A 21,889-nucleotide genomic window follows, 5' to 3' on the forward strand; every position below is an offset into this window, starting at 1 on the left:
TATTTTTTTCCCCCAGGTACAATAAAATCTGTGCTTCATTGGAGTTGGATGTGGGTATTTAACTGTTTAAATATATTGCTGCATATTACTGCTAAAATAAAAAGAGGGTCAGTTATTATTATTATTTATTTCTTAGCAGACGCCCTTATCCAGGGCGACTTACAATTGTTACAAGATATCACATTTATTTTTACATACAATTACCCATTTATACAGTAGGGTTTTTTACTGGAGCAATCTAGGTAAAGTACCTTGCTCAAGGGTACAGCAGCAGTGTCCCCCACTGGGGATTGAACCCACAACCCTCCGGTCAAGAGTCCAGAGCCCTAACCACTACTCCACACTGCTGCCCAGTTATTTCAATTTCCTGGGAAATACTACAAGGGCACATTATTTTAAAGTGTACAGTATTATCCAGGTGGAGGCACCGCACCATAGTCATTATTATTCATTCTTGAAGATATCTGCATATAGAATAGGGCAATACCAGTCAGTTCACCATCAACCACTGGGAACCAGGATCTTCTTGTATGCGTACTACTGTAAACCACAATCACCATCAGGTACTCAGACAAGTAAATAAGTTCTAAATATTGCTTGTTTGTGCTCTGCTAGCTCAGAGTGACTAGAGTGGGGTTACAACTGTATCACACCACCAATATGCAAAATATGACACTCCCCATTACTGTATGTTTGTGCAAATGGGTTTTGAAGTTTAATTTGCTTTAAATAATTCATTCATTATTGGATACTACACAGCATTTTGTGTTTTGATAGTTTTGAAAATTGAATTCCAAATATATATATATATATATATATATATATATATATATATATAATATAATATATTAATTTCTAAATGCTGTGTGTTTACAATTACCAAAATTATAGATTGAACAGCAAAAATGAGGTCATTGGCTTGCCAGAACCTAAGAACTTTTTAATTTCTAGGGGCTAGCAGCCACTGGCTTAAAAAAAAAAAAAATTCTGCCTCGCTTCACTCGCTACTATTTTCTGCTTTGATAAGTTGGCATCTCTGCCAGCAGTGCCGTGCCTGCCTGTTCCGGGCTTTAGCTTCCGTAGCCTTTATGACAAGCCACCACTGGTTAGCAACATCAAGAAAAAATGTTTTTGAAATCCTCTGCTTACTTCTATTACTTTCATATTTCTTAAAACCAAAAATTGGTACTGTTACTGTGTGGGTATCCACTGAGAGACGAGAGACACAGAGGATTTGTATTTGAAACGTCCCTCAGACGTTCAGGTTCCCTTTCAAGTAAAAAATGTATTCCATTACACAATGGGTTAAGCTATTATGCCCTATTCAACTGAACACTAAAAAGCTGCGTCTTACGCCCACGACATCAGCAAGCCTGTCTCCGCCCCCACAGGATTGAAAACTGCGTGCAGGACGGCGCTCAGGGCCATTTTCTGTTTCAGCCTTTCAGCTACACAGAGTGACTCAGCATTCAAGAGTGAACAATTCGCTATCTTTGACCAGAAGCAGTCAGATAAGCCTGTCTTATTATATTTCTGCTTGTTTTTTCCCCTTGGGATAAACCACTAAAGCAAAAAATTGTTTAAATAGTGTAATTGTGTCCGAGTCGAAGCACTATTTTTGACAGGCCCTCAGCTCCCTCTAGAAGGACCTCGATGCCCGCTGTCCACCCGGACTTTCTGCATGAGGTCCAATCAACTTGGGGACAGCCCGCGACGGCCCCGGCCATCCCCAGGGCTGGTGACCTGTTATATCGGGTCCACGACACGGAGGAGTTGGGGCTTGGCCACTTTGTTCCTGTCGCAGCATCCATTGCCTCCCTTGTACAAGGCACACATCTGGCGGTCCTTTCCAAAGATGTATCATGCCCTAACAAACAGTGCAAGGTCACGGAGGCAATGTTAAAAAAGGCCTATGTGGCAGAAGCTCTAGCTACCCGGCTGGGTATCTACACGAGCATCCTGGTGGCTTACCAGTCGATGCTTGTGCAGAGCTGTGGCAAAGTGGTTTGTAGTGCGCAGGTGTAGAGGTGATGTGATACGTAACACAAGTCAGACAACAAAGTTCACGGTCCAAACTGATCTTTATTTGTAATCCGTGGTTGTTGTGACCGTAAATAATAATCCCAGGCAATACACAGTGTGAAGTGTTGTCCGGGTTGGTGCTGGCATTAAGTGACAGCTCCCGGTACGTGTTAGCCGTCTAATAAGAACAAACGAGTACAATTAGAAACGACAAAACAAACAAACACTAAACACTCACAGTACGCTTTGGTTCTCCTTTTAGCGGTTCACTCAACCATAACAAAGGAAGAGATCGCTTAGCCATGTCCCTTTTTGTACCGTCAGTCACGCCCCATTGGTTAGCGAGTGCAACCGTTTCTCGTCCAATCCGTGGTTGCCACATCGCTTCCCTTCTGGGGCGATGACTTGGTGTACTGTAGCTCCTCCCCCTTACTAGATGGCCGATTTCCACCTTTCACTGGAATTAATTGTCAGACCATCCAGTCCGGGCCACTCTGTTCCCTTTACACAGCACCCTCACAGGTCGGGAGGGAGATTTATAACCAAGATTCATTCTTCCTGTGTCACATATCCCACCGCTCAGAGTGGAGCCGAAGGAAAGCCTGGACTTTGGTGATAATGGGTTTCACCCGTCCATTTCACATAATAAATCCCAAATATTGGGTTTCTGCTTTGTCAAATGCACATTTTCTCAAGTTGACTGTCAGCCGGGCTACCCTTAGAAACTGAAGGATGGCCGTGATCCTAGCCAGATGCTCTCGCTAAGTGGAGCTGTAGATAATCTCATCGTCAATATACACTACTGCATACTCACAATGTGGGTGTAAGACCTGGTCCATCAGTCTCTGAAAGGCAGCGGGCGCACCATGTAGCCCAAATGGCATGGTTATAAAGTGGAACAGACCATCAGGAGTCGAAAATGCAGTTTTCTTTCTAGAGCTGCGTGTTAACGTGATCTGCTAGTATCCCTTCGTCAGGTCCAAAGTGGAGATGAACCTAGCCATTCGGAGTCTGTCGAGAAGCTCGTCAACCCGAGGCATGGGGTAGGCATTGAACTTGGCAATAGCGTTTACCTTACGGAAATCAACGCAGAAGCAGTTGGAGTCATCCTTTTGGGCAACTATCACAATCGGACTGCACCACTTGCTCCTGGAAGGTTCAATCACCCCAAGTTTGAACATCACCCGTACTTCTTTGCTAACGCCACCTCATCGACTTTCTGGCATCCAGTAAGATCTCTCTCGCACTGTGACACCTGGAGGAGTGATAATAACATATTCAACAAGGTTAGTTCTACCGGACAAGTCAGAAAAAACATAATTGAACTCCTCAATTAACTTACGCAGCTCTCTTTGCTAATCTGGAAGTAACTGTTCCCCCATTAGAATGTCTCTGGTGCTAGACAGGGGCCTAAATCATCCTGTATTTCGCCTGGGGCCTTCCTTGCCTGCCGGGGCTTCAACAAATTAACATGGTAAATGTTGCGTTCATTTCGGTGATCAGGCTGCTTAATTTCATAATTTACCTTTCCTATAGCCCGAAGCACCTCATATGGCCCCTACCATTTAGCACACAGTTTCAACTCCTGGCCGAAAAGTTCGAATACATGCATTGTTATTGCACTGTTGCTCTTGTCGGTGCTGAGCAGATTTTAGATTGTCCTGTGCCAATCGACCAACAAAATCCAGGCGATCTCTGAGTAGGAGCACATGCTGCACTACATTTTTGGACGAGCCTTTGTGCTCTTCCCACCCCTCTCTCAACTGATTGAGGATGCCGCAAGGCTGTCGGCCATACAAGAGCTCGAAGGGGGAGAACCCTGTCGAACTCTGCGGCATCTCTCTCACAGCAAAAAGGAGGCAGGGAAGACGCGATGCCCAATGTTTTTGCTCTTAAATCACAAAACGTCTCAGCATCTGCTTTAAAGTCTGATTAAAATGTTCCACCAAACCATCTGTATGTGGATGATAAACAGAGATTCGGATGGGACATATTTTGAGTATTTTGTATAATTGCTGTAAAGTTTGAGACAAGTTGTTCATTCCATGATCAGTCAGTATCTCTTTGGGGATCCCTACTCTGGCTGTAATCTGCACTAGTTCTTTGGCTATCGCAGATGCACCTGTAGACCTCAATGGAACTGCCTCCGGGTATCGCGTTGCATAATCTACCACCACTAATATATGCGTATACCCAGAAACAAGGTAGCAAAGGACCTACAATGTCCATCGTAATGCGTTCAAAGGGGGTGGAAATAATCGGCAGTGGGACCAAAGGGACGGGGCGCACTCGACCTGCCGCTACTCGCTGGCAGTCTGGGAATGTGGCTACATATCAACACATCATTATAAAGTCCTACCCAATAAAATCAAGCCAATATGCGTTCACTAGTTTTATCGACTATGTGGTGTCCCGCAAGCCTCTTGACCTTGGACCGATAAGACACGGGAATTACAGGCTGTCCTGTGCCCGTGGCAGGGTTCACCCTATATAACAATTGCCCTTTTATAATGAAATGTGAATATATTAGCCGCCCAACGCCTTCAACATCATTATATTCAATAGACCGGACCTGCCCCCAAGTGTGCACCAGTGTGGAATCGTTTTTCTGGTCCCACATGTACGGTATAATGAGAGGGGCCGGAGTAGCCTCTGCCGTGGATGGCCCAGTAACCTCGCCCACTCGGTCACACTGCGTACCAACCTCCTTTGTTTGGCGTTTGCTGCCATCAGAGCGTTCTCCCACCAGACCCCAGCCTCCTCTCATTGATTCTTCCTCCCATTTTTCGATCCTTCTCTCTTTTGTTGTTGTTCTAGGATGAAAAGCGGGGGAAAACATATCAGTTATAAAAGGTTCCCCTTTTCCTTTTTCTGCCACGTTTACGCGTGTGACCGGGGCTGCCATTAATTTCACCAATTCCGTATAGATTGGACAGACCCGGCCCAGAATTACTGGGTGTGGTAACCTTTCCGCCACCCCTACTACCAGGTGACGCTTGATCAGTCCCACCGATAAATACACTTTTAGCACAGGGTATGACGCTGTGTCTCCATGGATCCTGGAGATAGCTACCTGACCTTGTGCCTGCCACGAAACACCGCCCAAAAGAGCCGTTCGAATTAAGGTCTGCTCACACCCTGTGTCCACTAATGCGTGGGTTTTCACTTTCCCTATAACCATTCCCTATTTCCTTATGACCATTATCGATGGGCATAACCTGGCAATGTGTTCTGGCTGTTGGCACCTGAAACAAATAGGAGGGGCAGAGGGAGCTGAGGTTACATATCTGTTGCGTTGCTGGTAAGGCAACGGGGCAGGGGCAGCAAACCTACCCCAGCTGGGAGCCAACCTTGGCCTCCATGATGGGGAGGTAAGGTTGCCCATTGGGTTCGGTGGTCTAGGAGGTCTTGGTCCGGTCCTGGGTAGTGGTGGAACTGGGAGAGGAGTCGGTGCTCGACTGCTCCCTGCTGAGGCAGCGGTAAGTAGGCTGGTCTTAGTTGAAATCAGAGTTCTCGAAATCCTCGGCCAGTTTCACGGCAGCTTCAAGGGTGGTGGAATTGTGGTGCGGAATTGTGGTATCCAGGCCTGGGTTTTGGCGCCGACCACATGGCAGAACTTCTCGGTGATGATAGCCTCACCCATCTGTATCCTTGACTTCCGGGCAGGGCTTAGCCAGTGCACCATGTGGTCACACAATCACTATGCGACTACCCTGGTGTGTGTCTCTGGTGATATCTGGTACGGAATTGTACCCTGTGTGATTCCCCCGTGATGATCAGGCGACGGAGATTGGCTTGCTTCACCAGGTCGCATTGGGCAGCTTCGGCGTCTGTCAAGGCCTGGTAGGCTGCCTGAGCCTCCCTGATTAGACAGGGCCCTAGCTGACTAGCCCAGAACTCCCGTCGCCATGACGCGGTGGTAGCCAACCGCTCGAACGCGACCAGGTAATCCTCTGGGTCATCCTCTGCCGTCATCACAGGTCCTGTTGATGCATTGGGCATCATCAAAATTCCAACACTCTTGATCAGAGCTGTGTACCTCTCCTCTCTCCTTCTCTCCTCAGCCTCCCGTCTGCTATCCAGCACCTCCAACAGCACCGACATTATAGCACGATCCATCCCGTGCTCTGACACCATGTGTGGCAAAGTGGTTTGCAGTGCGCAGGTGTAGAGGTGATGTGATACATAATACAAGACAGACAACAAAGTTCACGGTCCAAACTAATAATCCCAGGCAATACACAGCAATGTGTATTGCACTGTTCTAAACAATGTGTTACCGTCCCGAAATAATAAACATAGTATAAACACACACAAAGACACACACACACGATCACAAGTCCAGAGTGAGTGCTAACGTGCAAGTGGTGAAATACAATTTATTCGGGTACAGTTGTGAAGTGTCTGCAGGTCCGGAGGCTCTCCACCATAGGGACAGACAGACACAGAGGGGGCACTGCCGGCAATATCGCCGACCACTTTATCCACAAAAAGCAATGGCGAAACCACCAGCAACTCAGCAGGGGTGGAGAGTGACATTAGGACATCTGGGTGCTCGCCACAGTACAGCTTGGCTACTCGCTCCAGTTCAAACAGGGCCCTCCCCCCTTTTCGGGAGTGGTTATAACTTTTGAATCATCCCCTCTTGCAACCACATCTCCACCTGTAGGTGTCCCGACAGTGTATAGAGGCCCACTCGTGGTGGAAACAGCCAGCTCACCTGTGTCTAGGTGTGGCGTTAGGCAGTATCACCAGGCGAGAGGTGATCACCACGGACTATCATCAACTCCGGCTCAGGCTGGAACGTGTGAAACGGACGAGGAGCGCAAGGTGTGTGGCAGCCCCCTTGGGTGGGGCGACACATAAACGTCCTGGAGCTGCTGGCAGTTTTTCTGGCTTTGCAGAGTTTCTTCCAGGAGGTGCAAGGAAGACACGTGTTGATCAGGATGGACAACACAACTATGGTGGTTTAGATCAACCACCAGGGCGGCCTGCCCTTGCCCCGTCTCCATTGGTTAGCCCATAAAATCTTATTGTGGGCTGACAAGCACCTGCTCTCCCTGAGAGCGATACATCTGCCACGAGCAGAAAACCATGCCGCAGACCTCCTATCAAGGGGAGTCCCGTGCGGCTCAGAGTGGAGGCTCCACCCCAAGGTGATGAGCCTGATTTGGGACAGGTTCGGGAGAGCAAAGGTCGACCTCTTTGCTTTCCTGCTCATTGTCCCCTCTGGTTCTCCATTCTGGGGAACAGGGATCCACTGGAAGTCTCCTTTATGCCTTTCCACCGGTAGCATTGCTTCAGATGTGCCTGGAAGAAAAAATCAGGCAGGAATGAGCCAGGGTGCTTTTAGTGGCCCCGCACTGGCCCCTGAGAACATGGTTCTCCACGCTGGTGCAACTATTGCGCCACCAGCCTTGGCAATTGCCCACGTGCCACGACCTGCTCAGCCAGGCGCAAGAGACGTTGTGGCACCATAACCCATCGAGCCTACAGCTCTGGGTCTGGCCCCAAACGGCTCCGGTTCAGCCAGTTAGGCTTGTCTGAGAGAGTCATATCGACTCTCCGAATGTGAGAGCTGCTTCAACGCACTCTCATTATGGATACAAGTTGGGCGTGTTCCAAACTCTGTGTTTGGCACGTCAGGTTGATCCCACGACTTGTCCCATGCCAGTTACATTCTGCAGTTTTTGCAGGACCTTTTTGATGAGGGTAAGACCCCCTCGACTCTGAAGGTTTACTTGGCAGCCACCTTGGCTTGCCATGTTAAAATTGACTCTGTGTCCCCAGGGGCTCACTTTCTGGCTGGCCAGTTCCTGAAAGGGGTGCGGTGGCTTCGGCCTCCTTTGAAGGACAAAGTTCCTCAGTGGCGGTTAAATGTGGTGCTGCGTGCAGTCATGAAACCACCCTTTGAACCTCTGCATTCTGAAGGCAGCGTTTTTATTTGCCATCACCTCCGCTAGACGTGTGATTGAGATTCAGGCATTTTCAGTGGCAAAAGCTTGTTTGTTTTTTTACGGAGTCTAGACTAAGGTCATGCTCCGTACGAATCCAGCCTTTGTGCCCAAATGCCTATCGGCCTTCCACGTCAATCAGTTGGTGGAATTGGAGGCTTTTCATCTCCACCATTCCAGTCAGACGAGGAGCGTCGGCTCCATATGCTTTGCCCGGTTAGGGCACTAGCATGTTACGCTGACAGGACAAAAAGTTGGCAGCAATCCGAGCAACTGTTTATATGCTTTGGAGCTAAGAACCAAGGTCAAGCCCTGTCAAATTGGATCGTGGAAACAATCAAGATTGCCTACGAGCAAGCCAACTCTCCCACAGAGAAGGTCACAGGTCATTCCACCAGGGGTCTTGCTACCTCTTGGACGTTGTTTCATGGTGCATCAGTCTCTGACAAGGTTTTACAGGCCTAATGTCCTGGATCCTCGGAACCCTGCCTTTGGAACCAGAGTGCTGACAGCGGTGTATCAGCCGGATTCAGAAGCACATGCATAGGTAATCCTGCATTCTGTGGCGTTACCGTGCCTTATAACTGGCAGGCCCTGTGTCTCGCCAGATTGGCTGATTGATTGATTGATTGATTGATTTTATGCTGAAACACCTGCCCAATTTTGTAGTTTGCAATTACTAAAACTATTTGCTTGGTTTCTTAGAGCTTCTTAATTGTAATAAAATAAAATAAATCAATGCATTTGCCTCTCTAAGCTTTGCACTTAGACCTTTCGTTTGCCGCCCACTTTTTAACAAAGTTAGGCGCCTATGATTGAGACACAAAATTCATTAAAACATTGATTAAAACACTGAATTGGTGTACTAGTTTTAGAATGAAACACTCACCTATAGATACCAAAACTGACTCAGTGTTATTGAATAAGAACGTTTTCTGGTCCAGCACTTATCTGCATTCAACGTGAGTATAATTTAGATTTTTGTTATTATACAGTTAAGTAAAATAATGCAAAAGTGTTATTTTTATAGATGGATATTAGTTATAAACATTGAAATTATGTACAAATCCTTAATTAGGTCTTTGAAACTTGTCAAAATGGTCTTGAAAAGTCCTTGAAATTTATATCAGAAAAACTATGAACCCCGGAATCGGTTTTATATGAAATATGATGATTGCCCAAATACTTTTGTCAAAGTGTGAAATTAGTTTTTGTTATTTTTCTTTTTATGCACGTTATGTAATAATTTGTTTTATTATAAAGCTGAATCTACTTTAATTAATATGTTTCAATAGAACAATTAGAAATTATAGAAATCACTTTCGTTATGGCTTTTCTCATTTTTTTAACTGCCCAAATACTTTTTGTCTGCAACTGTATATATTTAAAAATAGATTGATAAAGAATTAAGTATGATTTGGTAATATTTTATTAATTAGAATTCATCTGGATTGTATTTGAAATATTCACTCAAACAGTTATCCTGCTTGCATGCTGATATTATATCTGCTGCCTGGAGTAGTATTAGTTCTTATAGAAAGACAATGAATGTATGCTAGCTTTCACATGTAATTGATGTTTACACTGAAGCTGAGATACAACATAAATATTATTGCTTGTTGAGATTATTATACTGACTTCTGCTATATTGATACACATTTTCTTTTCTGTTTTTGTACCATATTAATTTTACTAACGTTTGAGGAAATGAATGCAAGAGGGTGGCAAAGTGGTTAAGTGTGCAGCTGCAGGTGATCAAAGAACAGACAGACCATTGTAATCCAGGTGCAAAGGTTTGTTTTTATTTCTTTGATGTCCAAACAGTAAATAATAATGCTGGTAAGTATTACTTAGGTTATAATCCCCTGGTTAGTCCCGAAATAATAGTCCTGTTCTTGTATCCCCACATTAAATACAAAACACATACACAAGTCCAGTTAGTGTGTGAATTAGTGATTGTGGTTCAGATACAGTTTACAGTGATGCGTGTGAAGTACTGATCCGGGTTTGTGCTTGCCTCTGGCGACAGCTCAGGAACGTGTTAGCTGTCTAGTGAATACAAACAAACAAATAGACAAAACAAAACAAACACTCACGATTATTCACAACAATACAGGTCCTTCCAGGTCACTCACAATAACTAAAACGAAGGAACAGCTAACATTGCTTTGACCCCTATTTATACCGTCACTCATTGGTAAACCCCTTGGTAAACGATTGCAGCCGCTCCTCCAATCCGCGGCTGCCACATCATTACCCTTCCGGGTCGATGAGTTAGTGTACCGAAGCTCCGTCTCTTTTCTAAATGACCGACTTCCTTTTAACCCTCGGAACAAAGTGTCAGGCCAAGTAGTCCAGAGTACTCTGTTCCCGTTACTTAGCGCCCTCACAGGTCGGGAGGGAGATTTACCACCAAGAATCATTGTCTTTCTGTCACAAAGAGATAACAGTGTCAATTCTTATTTGATCTTATTTGATCTTGAGCTTTGTAACTGAGAGTGCTTATTGAAGTAAAGGCATTACACATATTCATGAATTATCTTTATTGGGTATTTAAACACGTATTCTCCGTACGCTTTGACCTGGGACCTAAAATGACCGCTATATTGGGGTCGTGTAGCCTTTTGGTTTCCAGATGATAAAGACCTAATGCTCTGACTCCTTTCCTTCATAGTTGGTACACAGCTGTATTCTGTGATTCTTTGGGTCAAGTTCAATCATGGTGTTGCACAAGAGAAATGTATCCTTTCCTGTCTGTTTTTTGGCAAAGTGCCCAAGACTTGTATCTCAGCTACCATCTGACGTAGGGACTACAATTGGAGATACAGCAGCATAGAGACTACACACTTTTAGTTATTGGCCTAATGTTAGATACACATCTGTATTCTCTGATTTTCTTACTTGAATTCCATTAGCTGTGTTGTCTAGTAAAAATGCACCCTTTCACTGCTGGATTGCTTTAACCTCATATCAGTGATACAGAATACATGCTTTGACAAGCGGTCTTTGTAGTTGGTACACAGCTGTATTCTGTGATTCTCTCAATTCCATTACCGGTGGTGTCCAGTGAACATTAACCATTTCAGTACCACATTATTTTTAACCTCTTGATATATTAATGATATACTCAGCCTGCATCATATTGAAGATACTTAGGAAGAGACCTGCTGGTTTAGCTCTGTGCCCATTCTGCATTGCTATTGAAGATCCTAAGGGACCTGCTGGTTTAGCTCTGTGCCCATTCTGCGTTGATATTGAAGAACCTAAGGGACCTGTTGGTTTGGCTCTGTGCCCATTCTGCATTGCTATTGAAGATCCTAAGGGACCTGTTGGTTTGGCTCTGTGCCCATTATACATTGCTATTGAAGATCCTTAGGAAGGGACTTACTGGTTTAAGCTCTGTGCCCATTCTGTTGCCTGTCTTTTCCTTGCAGAGCACTGTTGACAAGCTGATTAAGAAGACTAACCTGGCCCTTGTGGTGGGCACTCACTCCTGGAGGGACCAGTTCATGGAGGCCATCACAGTCAGTGCAGGTACTTGGGTGCTTTTTGATTTGATTAATGTTGCTCCTTCACTATGACCCCTGTTAAACCACCATCCCTTCAATCTACCAAATTGTGACACCTCATTTGAAGTATATTGCACTTAAGTCTCTCCCACGATACACCACCAATTCTGACACTTCTTAATCTGATAAACGATACTCCAGATATATGTAAACATGTGACAGACAGATGGAAGGATGAACGGACAGACAGACCCCCCCACCTGTATCCCAGAATCTGTGTTTCTCCAGACATATGCAAACATATCAGTGTGACTTACGTATGCACACCTATATATAGGGGGTGAAATCCCTGTGGGGATAACAGCACACATTCTACTGTGCACAGGAGTACTTCTCTGCTTTGTTTAGAAGATCATTTGATGAGCTGCTGGGTTTATTTTACTTAATGAGATTTTTTATTACTGTAATATTGTATTAAATCGTCATTAGCACATATTTTTCAGAGAAAAAACCCTCAATATACAGTAGATACCAAACTAAAATAAACAACTAGGACAATACATGTAGGGGGGAATTGTTTCTTATTAGTTGTCTGCCATTTTAAATCTTTAAAATGGTAATGCCCTTGTGGCAATGTGCCCCGCCCCTGTGTGCATATTATGTGTTGTATGTTGCGTGCGTGTGTTAATGTTGGTGTATAGATTGGTACATGGGATATAAACGGGTCTGTGTTTCACGTGTGATTTAAAAAGTGTAGATTTGTATTTAGGCACGAGGAGGGCACAAATCACTTCACGTGCTGGTTAAATGTAATATGTAAGCACGGGGTTGCACAGAATTAATTTCACGTGCTGGGATTCAAGTGAATAATTAATTAGTAATTGAATCCCAGTACAACAGTATATATAGAGACACGTAGCATTCACTTGAGGTTGGGTGTTCGGTGAGTGGAGAACGGGAGAGAGAGAAGGAGAAAATAAAACAAAGTAAGAACGTAAATTAGAAGTAGTAGTTTTCACTCACCGTGTTTGTTCGTCTGTCTGTTTAAGTGTAGTACGTTTTGTTTGTCTATTTATTTTGGCGCAAGTGCCGTGTCCTGTGTTTTTGTTTCAAACCTTTTATTTTCTGTGCTGTTTATTAAATGCTGAGCGAAAGCATTCGCTCAGCTCCACCAAACCACAAGTCTCTGTCTGTTTATTTCCTGCTTCTGGTCTGACGCCACCCACTCCGGCCGTCTTTGTGACACGTGGTGTCCTGCGTGGGATCTACAGCGCCTCCAGGACTCAGGCCAGAGCAGGAACCGCATTTTTGGATTAAAAAAAAAGAGGAAAAAAAAAAAAAATGGCAGAAGACGCCATCAAACTGCGGGACTGGATTCTGGAAAATGCTGGGCTGGAGGCCCAGTCTATACCAGTAGCCGTCCGGTTCCTGCGGTTGATGGACAGCGAGCAATGGGAGACGTATGCGAGGGAACAGACTGTAAGCACCTGGGAGGAAGGTGTGGAGTTGGTCCTCAGCTACCTGGAGGCGATCATAACTACAACAGCCCAGGTAGCAGGTCCACCAGCAGAGGAAGAATGCCTGCTGTCCCCGTCTCCACCAGCAGAGGAAGAATGCCTGCTGGTTTTGCCTCCACAGCCCAAGCGGGAGGAGCCAGAGCGTCCACAGCCCGAGCGGGAGGAGCCAGAGCGTCCACAGCCCAAGCGGGAGGAGCCCGAGCGTCCACAGCCCAAGCGGGAGGAGCCCGAACGTCCTACGCCTGAGTGGGAGGAGCCCGAACGTCCTACGCCTGAGTGGGAGGAGCCCGAACGTCCTACGCCTGAGTGGGAGGAGCCCGAACGTCCTACGCCTGAGTGGGAGGAGCCCGAACGTCCTACGCCTGAGTGGGAGGAGCCCGAACGTCCTACGCCTGAGTGGGAGGAGCCCGAACGTCCTACGCCTGAGTGGGAGGAGCCCGAACGTCCTACGCCTGAGTGGGAGGAGCCCGAACGTCCTACGCCTGAGTGGGAGGAGCCCGAACGTCCTACGCCTGAGTGGGAGGAGCCCGAACGTCCTACGCCTGAGTGGGAGGAGCCCGAACGTCCTACGCCTGAGTGGGAGGAGCCCGAACGTCCTACGCCTGAGTGGGAGGAGCCCGAACGTCCTACGCCTGAGTGGGAGGAGCCCGAACGTCCTACGCCTGAGTGGGAGGAGCCCGAACGTCCTACGCCTGAGTGGGAGGAGCCCGAACGTCCTACGCCTGAGTGGGAGGAGCCCGAACGTCCTACGCCTGAGTGGGAGGAGCCCGAACGTCCTACGCCTGAGTGGGAGGAGCCCGAACGTCCTACGCCTGAGTGGGAGGAGCCCGAACGTCCTACGCCTGAGTGGGAGGAGCCCGAACGTCCTACGCCTGAGTGGGAGGAGCCCGAACGTCCTACGCCTGAGTGGGAGGAGCCCGAACGTCCTACGCCTGAGTGGGAGGAGCCCGAACGTCCTACGCCTGAGTGGGAGGAGCCCGAACGTCCTACGCCTGAGTGGGAGGAGCCCGAACGTCCTACGCCTGAGTGGGAGGAGCCCGAACGTCCTACGCCTGAGTGGGAGGAGCCCGAACGTCCTACGCCTGAGTGGGAGGAGCCCGAACGTCCTACGCCAGAGTGGGAGGAGCCCGAACGTCCTACGCCAGAGTGGGAGGAGCCCGAACGTCCTACGCCAGAGTGGGAGGAGCCCGAACGTCCTACGCCAGAGTGGGAGGAGCCCGAGCGTCCTACGCCTGAGTGGGGGGAGCCCGAGCGTCCACAGCCCAAGAGGGGGGAGTCGGTGCGTCCACAGCCCAAAAGGGAGGAGTCGGTGCGTCCACAGCCCAAAAGGGAGGAGTCGGTGCGTCCACAGCCCGAAGAGAGGGAAGTCGGGGCTTCCACAGCCCTAGGACCCAAGCTGCCAGCAGAGGGAGAATACCTGTTGGTTCACCTGCTGCTGCCATCCCGAGAGCTAAAGGGGGAGGAGCCATCGCTGCCATCCCAAGAGCCAGAAGGGGAGGAGTTACAGGCTCAACCCCCTGAATTTTTCTGGGGGGGGAGAAGGGCAGGAAGCTGATGTCCCCCAGCAGCCTCTATTTATGCTGCTGAAGGGAGCACGGCTCACACCAGCCCAGCCGCCACAGCAGAGGGAGCCAGCACCGCCACAGCCTCCCTCTGAGCGTCCACAGCCAAAGCGGGAGGAGCCTGAGCGTCCACAGCCCAAGCGGGTGGAGCCTGAGCGTCCACAGCCCAAGCGGGAGGAGCCAGAGCGTCCACTGCCCAAGCGGGAGGAGCCAGAGCGTCCACTGCCCAAGCGGGAGGAGCCAGAGCGTCCACTGCCCAAGCGGGAGGAGCCAGAGCGTCCACAGCCCAAGCGGGACGAGCCCGAACGTCCTACGCCTGAGTGGGACGAGCCCGAACGTCCTACGCCTGAGTGGGAGGAGCCCGAACGTCCTACGCCTGAGTGGGAGGAGCCCGAACGTCCTACGCCTGAGTGGGAGGAGCCCGAACGTCCTACGCCTGAGTGGGAGGAGCCCGAGCGTCCACAGCCCAAGAGGGGGGAGTCGGTGCGTCCACAGCCCAAAAGGGAGGAGTCGGTGCGTCCACATCCCAAAAGGGAGGAGTCGGTGCGTCCACAGCCCGAAGAGAGGGAAGTCGGGGCTTCCACAGCCCTAGGACCCAAGCTGCCAGCAGAGGGAGAATACCTGTTGGTTCACCTGCTGCTGCCATCCCGAGAGCCAGAAGGGGAGGAGTTACAGGCTCAACCCCCTGAATTTTTCTGGGGGGGAGAAGGGCAGGATGCTGGTGTCCCCCAGCAGCCTCTATTTATGCTGCTGAAGGGAGCACGGCGCACACCAGCCCAGCCGCCACAGCAGAGGGAGCCAGCACCGCCACAGCCTCCCTCTGAGTGGCCAGCATCAGCCCCATGGCCTCTGCCTCCACCGCAAGGAGCAGAGGAGCAGGAGCTGCCTCTGCCTCCGCCACCTCCACCGCTTCCTCCACTAGGAGCAGAGGAGCAGGAGCTGCCTCTGCCTCCACCACCGCCAGGAGCAGAGGAGCAGGAGCGGCCTCTGCCTCCGCCACCACCACCGCCAGGAGCAGAGGAGCAGGAGCTGCCTCTGCCACTTCCAGGAGCAGAGGAGCAGGAGCTGCCTCTGCCTCCGCCACTGCCAGAAGCAGAACAGCAGGAGCTGTCTCTGCTTCCCGTACCGCCACCACAGGGAGTACGGTGGCCGGAGCCCCAGAAAGGGGAGCTGTCGGCCACGAAGAAGGGGGAGAAGGTCTGGAGACCACCAACCCCAGCAGCAGTTTCGCTGCCGGAGATCGTGGGGGAGGTCCGGAGACCTGCTCCCACTGCAGCTTCTTCGCTGCCGGCAGTACTGTGGTCGGAGCCCCACCAAGGGGAGCTACCGGCTACGAAAGAAGGGGGAGAGGTCAGGAGACCAGCATCCCCCGCAGCAATTTCGCTGCAAGCGTGGACTAGCAGGCTGTCAGCCGTGCCACTACCGGCAGGGGTGCTGACAGCATGGCCAGCCATGAGCCCACTGAAGCCTCCCTTCCCAGCCCGAGACTTTGTCCTGGACTGCTGGATTTTTAAGGGGGGAGGTGGCCGTTGAGGCCATGTGTGCTTTGCACGGGGGGGGGGGGTATATGTGGCAATGTGCCCCGCCCCTGTGTGCATATTATGTGTTGTATGTTGCGTGCGTGTGTTAATGTTGGTGTATAGATTGGTACACAGGATATAAACGGGTCTGTGTTTCACGTGTGATTTAAAACGTGTAGATTTGTATTTAGGCACGAGGAGGGCACAAATCACTTCACGTGCTGGTTAAATGTAATATGTAAGCACGGGGTTGCACAGAATTAATTCACGTGCTGGGATTCAAGTGAATAATTAATTAGTAATTGAATCCCAGTACAACAGTATATATAGAGACACGTAGCATTCACTCGAGGTTGGGTGTTCGGTGAGTGGAGAACGGGAGAGAGAGAAGGAGAAAATAAAACAAAGTAAGAACGTAAATTAGAAGTAGTAGTTGTTTTCACTCACCGTGTTTGTTCGTCTGTCTGTTTAAGTGTTTAGTACGTTTTGTTTGTCTATTTTGGCGCAAGTGCCGTGTCCTGTGTTTTTGTTTCAAACCTTTTATTTTCTGTGCTGTTTATTAAATGCTGAGCGAAAGCATTCGCTCAGCTCCACCAAACCACAAGTCTCTGTCTATTTATTTCCTGCTTCTGGTCTGACGCCACCCACTCTGGCCGTATTTGTGACAGCCCTCTACCAGGGTTCTATTGCTTAACACCGTGTTATAGGCACACCTAGAACAACCGGTCAGTTTGACCAGCATATTAAAAACAACATAAATATTATAATGAAAGGACAAACAATTGAATATAAGTCGTAGCTTTATTCAGGAATGTCATATAAAGCATCTACACAACCAAAATATTGTAAATAAACTGACATTTGAACAGAAATGTGTTTATATACAGACATTACATAACGCGCAATCTCAAAAAATGGTAAAAAAATAAACAAATATTTTATATACAGTTTTATATATGTTTATATACAGTTATATCATATACATACAAAACAACTGAAATGATGTAAGTATCCATTTTTTTTAACCCTTTGCGATCCATTTATTCAGCGCGTGTCAGGCACGTCAGCTCCAATTTATTTTCAGATGCGCAGTTTATTTTAGACTCACTGTTTAAAAGTTTTTTTTTCACAGTAAAACAGGTTTAAAAGGCACTGCATATCAACAGGACACTCAGTCCTGCATCTCCAGCACCGCCCCACCCCTCGTTCGCTATATTTTTTAAATAACTCGTAATAATAATACATACCGATAAATCATCTCTTGATCACTCGTTTTATCACCAAACTCCTCATTAATGCTATCCAAGTTGTTATTTTATTACTATAACATCTCAAAAAGCTCTGCAAATGTCTGTGATATTCTCTGAGCGCTGGATGCGGAAGCAGCTATCTTGTTTGTGTATGTCCATGTTATCTATGTGGTGTCGGGTCTATAAGCACATGAGATACGCCCCCCTTTTTTTTTTTTTCGGCTTCTCTCGGCTGTAGATATCCTTCTGCCTGGTGTTGATGGCTGAAGTGTAATGCTGGCTCCAGGGATCAGCCTATTTTGCCTCCCTGGTGCATCAGCACACACAACGGCTGCAATGCTGGCTCCAGGGATCAACCACAGTGTGGTCTCCCTAGCGCATCAGCATGACAACCATCTGGACTGAGCCGAGTAGGGTACTTCTCTGGGGTCTTCAAGTGTGCACCTTCCATCCTTGGTGTTTCGTCGACTAGCCAATGACACCTTAAGAGGGCTCAAAGGTGATTCTGGCATCCCAGCATCACCCCCCTCCGTCCCATACTCTGCTAAGCCCAGCTTACTTACCTTCCTTTACATCGACGTTGCTTTCTTTCTACGATGCTTGAGGTCCTCAACCAGAATCTTTGTCTCAACCAGAGCCAGTTGCTGCTCCTGTCTGCTGCTTCACTTAAGTTCTTCACTATGTGTCTCAACTCAGAAACTGGATTGTGGAGTGTGCCACAAATCATTGACAACCCACCTCCACTGGGTAAACCTGGACTCTCCATCCTCACTGTTTCGCATCAGCAGCTAGTTGAGCGTACTGAAGTTTCTTCCTTTCATACGCCTCATCCACAGCATCCTCCCATGGCACTGTTACCAGGTGAACAAGGCATGCTGATCCATACCACACGACAATATCAGGTCTCTCAGATGGGAAAATAAGCCATTATCCAACATCTGTCTGCACCTGGTCATGACGCCAAGTAAACGGTCCTTGGCTAAGACCCACCTTACATGTAGCTGCCGATGAATACAAAGGATACCACGGATCTTCTCCTACCCATAGATTAAGGTTCTGTGGTGATGGGAGAACATCATATGTTGACCTGATGAGGAAAATGATTCTGTTCTGTTCCATTGTCCATAGACCTCGCCAGCCGATCGTGTGTTGTTCCACACTCTCCCATTTCGTCCATCCTCCCTGCTTGGCCTGGGAAACTGCCTTTACGCACCTCATCCTCTCATCCTGCTTTTGCACCTTGTTGACTACCAGCTTCCTCCGTTGAGCTGGGGCTGCCTTGTGTCATGTAGGAGGAGCTGAACTGAGACCAAGGCTTCCTCTTCCATGCTGAACTTGCCCCATGATATCACCAATTCAAAGGGCAGCCTTTGCATCTTCCACAGCTTCCTTTGCCACCCACTTTCTTTCTGTTTTCAACACACGTGCTGCCACCCTCACACATTTGTTGTGTGACTCTACCAGTGTCATTTCCAATCGAACCTTGGCACAGTTAAACAGGCTACTGTTGTAGTCATGATTGTCATATCACCCAAGTATGTTCTAATTGGTGGCAGTCGCATTCCAGAAGCCAAGCATTCTCCTCCCACTACCCATTTTGACGCCCTAATAATTCAATTTTCATGGTAAATGCCAGTGAAGAAATGGTGCATCCTGCCATTATTCCAATTTTTAGACATTGCCATGTAGTGGTGAATTCTCAAGTTGAAAAACAAAATTGCAAATCTCTGAAGTAGGCTTTCACTAAGTTTGTTATTGACCTTGGTACACTGAAAAAATCCACTGCTGTCCAAAGAAGCTCATGTGGTACTGAACCGTATGCATTAGCTATATCCAGGAATGTCACGTGGAGCTCCTTCCTCTACTTTTTAGCTGTTTGAATTTGCTGCCAGATCACACTGATGTGCTCTAAGCATCCTGGGAAACCTGGAATACTGGCTTTCTGTACTGAAGTGGCACTAAAGCAGTACATAACACAGCGCAACCGAAGCTATACGTTTATATAAAGACATACTATAATCGAAATGACATCAATAAATAAACATTTGAACAGAATGGGCTTCAGTCAAATGTGTCTATATACAGTTATATAATGTACATACAAAACTGTATAACTGAAACAATGTAAATATCAGCATTTTTTTAAACAAATGGGTTTATATTGCCTACATAAAAAAGTGCAACCGAAGCTATGCGTTTATATACAGACATACTATAATCGAAATGACATCAATAAATAAACATTTGAACAGAATGGGCTTTATTATTATTTATTTGCCGACGCCCTTATCCAGGGATACTTACAATTGTTACAAGATATCACATTACTTTTACATACAATTACCCATTTATACAGTTGGGTTTTTAGTGGAGCAATCTAGGTAAAGTACCTTGCTCAAGGGTACAGCAGTAGTGTCCCCCACCTGGGATTGAACCCACGACCCTCCGATCAAGAGTCCAGAGCCCTAACCACTACTCCACACTGCTGCCCTAACCACTACTCCACACTTCATGTACAATTGTTTACAAAGTCTAAGTGCTGGCATAAATCACTCAGATACTGCTTTTCAAAATATGCAGTTCACTTACCGCATTGTCCGTCTCTGCTGCATCAGAATCTTGTTTGGTAAAATTTGTAGTAATTCCAAACACTCTTTTCTGTCCTGCATCTTTAGCGACCTATTTGCAGTGTGTATTGGGGTAACAATGACTTTCTTAGAAAGACGTGTGACTTATAGTAACCAGTGCAGACAGACGCAGTGCCTGGCGCAGTGACCTGTCAAGGCTGATTGATGGGCTATCAGAGGCTCATTGAAATGACAGAAATGTCAACAGACGGCTCACTTGAGGAACGCAGACTGATATAATCAAACTTCAATACGGCTGCAAGTCCTGACTGATAAATACAAATAATACCACAACATTTAATTGTTATAATATGTTTTATATGTATCAGTCAATTTGACCGCTCCTTGATGGAATAGGTATGACTGTTTTTTATCTCGCTAATTTTTGCAGCTACATGATTCTTTCTTTGTCAGGATAATTATTACATATATTTAGGAAAAGTCAGGAAAGCACAGCACCTTAAACACAAGTATCTTAAACACACAAACCGCAATTTAAATTTAAATCCCAAAAACGGTCAAAATGACCGCCTTGGTCGTTCTAGTGTTAAATAGTTTTTATTTCAGAAACAAATTGTGCTTCTTGGAGTTGGAGTAAACACGTTTCAAATCATGCCCACTTTCAGACAAAAGAAAGAAAGAGAATTGTACTTTTGAAAAGAAAGAAAGAGAATTGTACTTTTGAAAAGAAAGAAAGAGATTGTACTTTGAAAGTTGGGAGACACTGCTGCTGTACCCTTGAGCAAGGTACTTTACCTAGATTGCTCCAGTAAACCAAAAATATTGAATTTTAATGCTAAGAACATCTCAATTTACTGAAACTCGTCATAAAAAAACATGGAATACTGTATTGAATACCTTGAATTTACAGTGTACTGGTTTTAATATATCTCAGATGCCAACATATATTCTGTTATTTCTCTCTCCCTCCCTCTCGCTCTCGCTCTCTCTCCCTCTCTCTATCTCTCTCTCTCTCTATCCAGGTGATGAAGATGAGGATGACTCGGGGGAGGAGAGGCTGCCGTCCTGCTTCGACTACGTCATGCACTTCCTCACGGTGTTCTGGAAAGTTCTCTTCGCCTGTGTGCCGCCTACTGAGTACTGGAACGGCTGGGCCTGCTTTGCGGTGTCCATCGGCATCATCGGGATCCTGACCGCCATCATCGGTGACTTGGCATCCCACTTCGGCTGCACCATCGGCCTCAAAGACTCCGTCACCGCCGTGGTCTTTGTGGCGCTGGGCACCTCCGTCCCTGGTCAGGCTCCTGATTTCAACATGATTTAAAGTTAGAGCAAATGAGGGTATAAAGTAAATCATTTTCTCACCCACGTATCATTGATGGAGTCTTCCAAGTTCCATTTTTTTAGTATCTATTCTTCATCACATCCTGGAAACTTACTGGAGCTAGTTTCATAGCAATATACTAAAACTGTGAGACTAATCTGATTATTAGTCTCACCTTCAACACCTGTGCATTGTGATGCACTGGCTGAGTTCATTACTGCTGCTAACAAGATGCAGGGAATGGTTTTCATCACAGGGAAGCTCACACAGGTGATGAAGGTGAGACTAATAGTCAGACTTTGATGATGCAAAAAGCCCCTGTGGGGAACTAACTAGAACAGGGGTCTCCAATCCTGGTCCTGGAGGGCCGGTGTCCCTCCTGGTTTTTATTCCAACCATATCCTAAATTACTTAATTGGACCAATGCTAATTAGCAACTTAATAGGTCAAATTAATTAATTTAGGGTACAGTTGATAAAAAAACCAGGAGGGACACCGGCCCTTCCAGGACCAGGATTGGAGACCCCTGAACTAGAGGCATCTTGTCATGGTCTTCAGTAGAGAAAATATTGCTGTGAACCACACTGAGCTCAGAAAACTGAAACGAAACAAGAATAGGAACTAAAGACCTTGAATGATGCAG

The 21,889-nt window shown here is 47.1% G+C and overlaps 1 protein-coding gene across 3 annotated transcripts in view; it reads left to right on the forward strand.

Moving 5' to 3' along the window:
* LOC117424021 (sodium/calcium exchanger 3-like) overlaps positions 1 to 21,889 on the forward strand; it is a 159,141-nt gene that overhangs the window by 132,831 nt on the left and 4,421 nt on the right. For all 3 annotated transcript variants that reach the window (XM_034040036.3, XM_058991235.1, XM_058991234.1), the window contains 2 exons: positions 11,411 to 11,510; positions 20,945 to 21,217. In XM_034040036.3, coding sequence (XP_033895927.3) covers positions 11,411 to 11,510; positions 20,945 to 21,217 — 373 coding nt within the window. The remainder of the gene's footprint in view (positions 1 to 11,410; positions 11,511 to 20,944; positions 21,218 to 21,889) is intronic.

This window comes from Acipenser ruthenus, chromosome 18 (genome assembly GCF_902713425.1).
Source record: "Acipenser ruthenus chromosome 18, fAciRut3.2 maternal haplotype, whole genome shotgun sequence".
NCBI classification, from domain to species: domain Eukaryota; kingdom Metazoa; phylum Chordata; class Actinopteri; order Acipenseriformes; family Acipenseridae; genus Acipenser; species Acipenser ruthenus.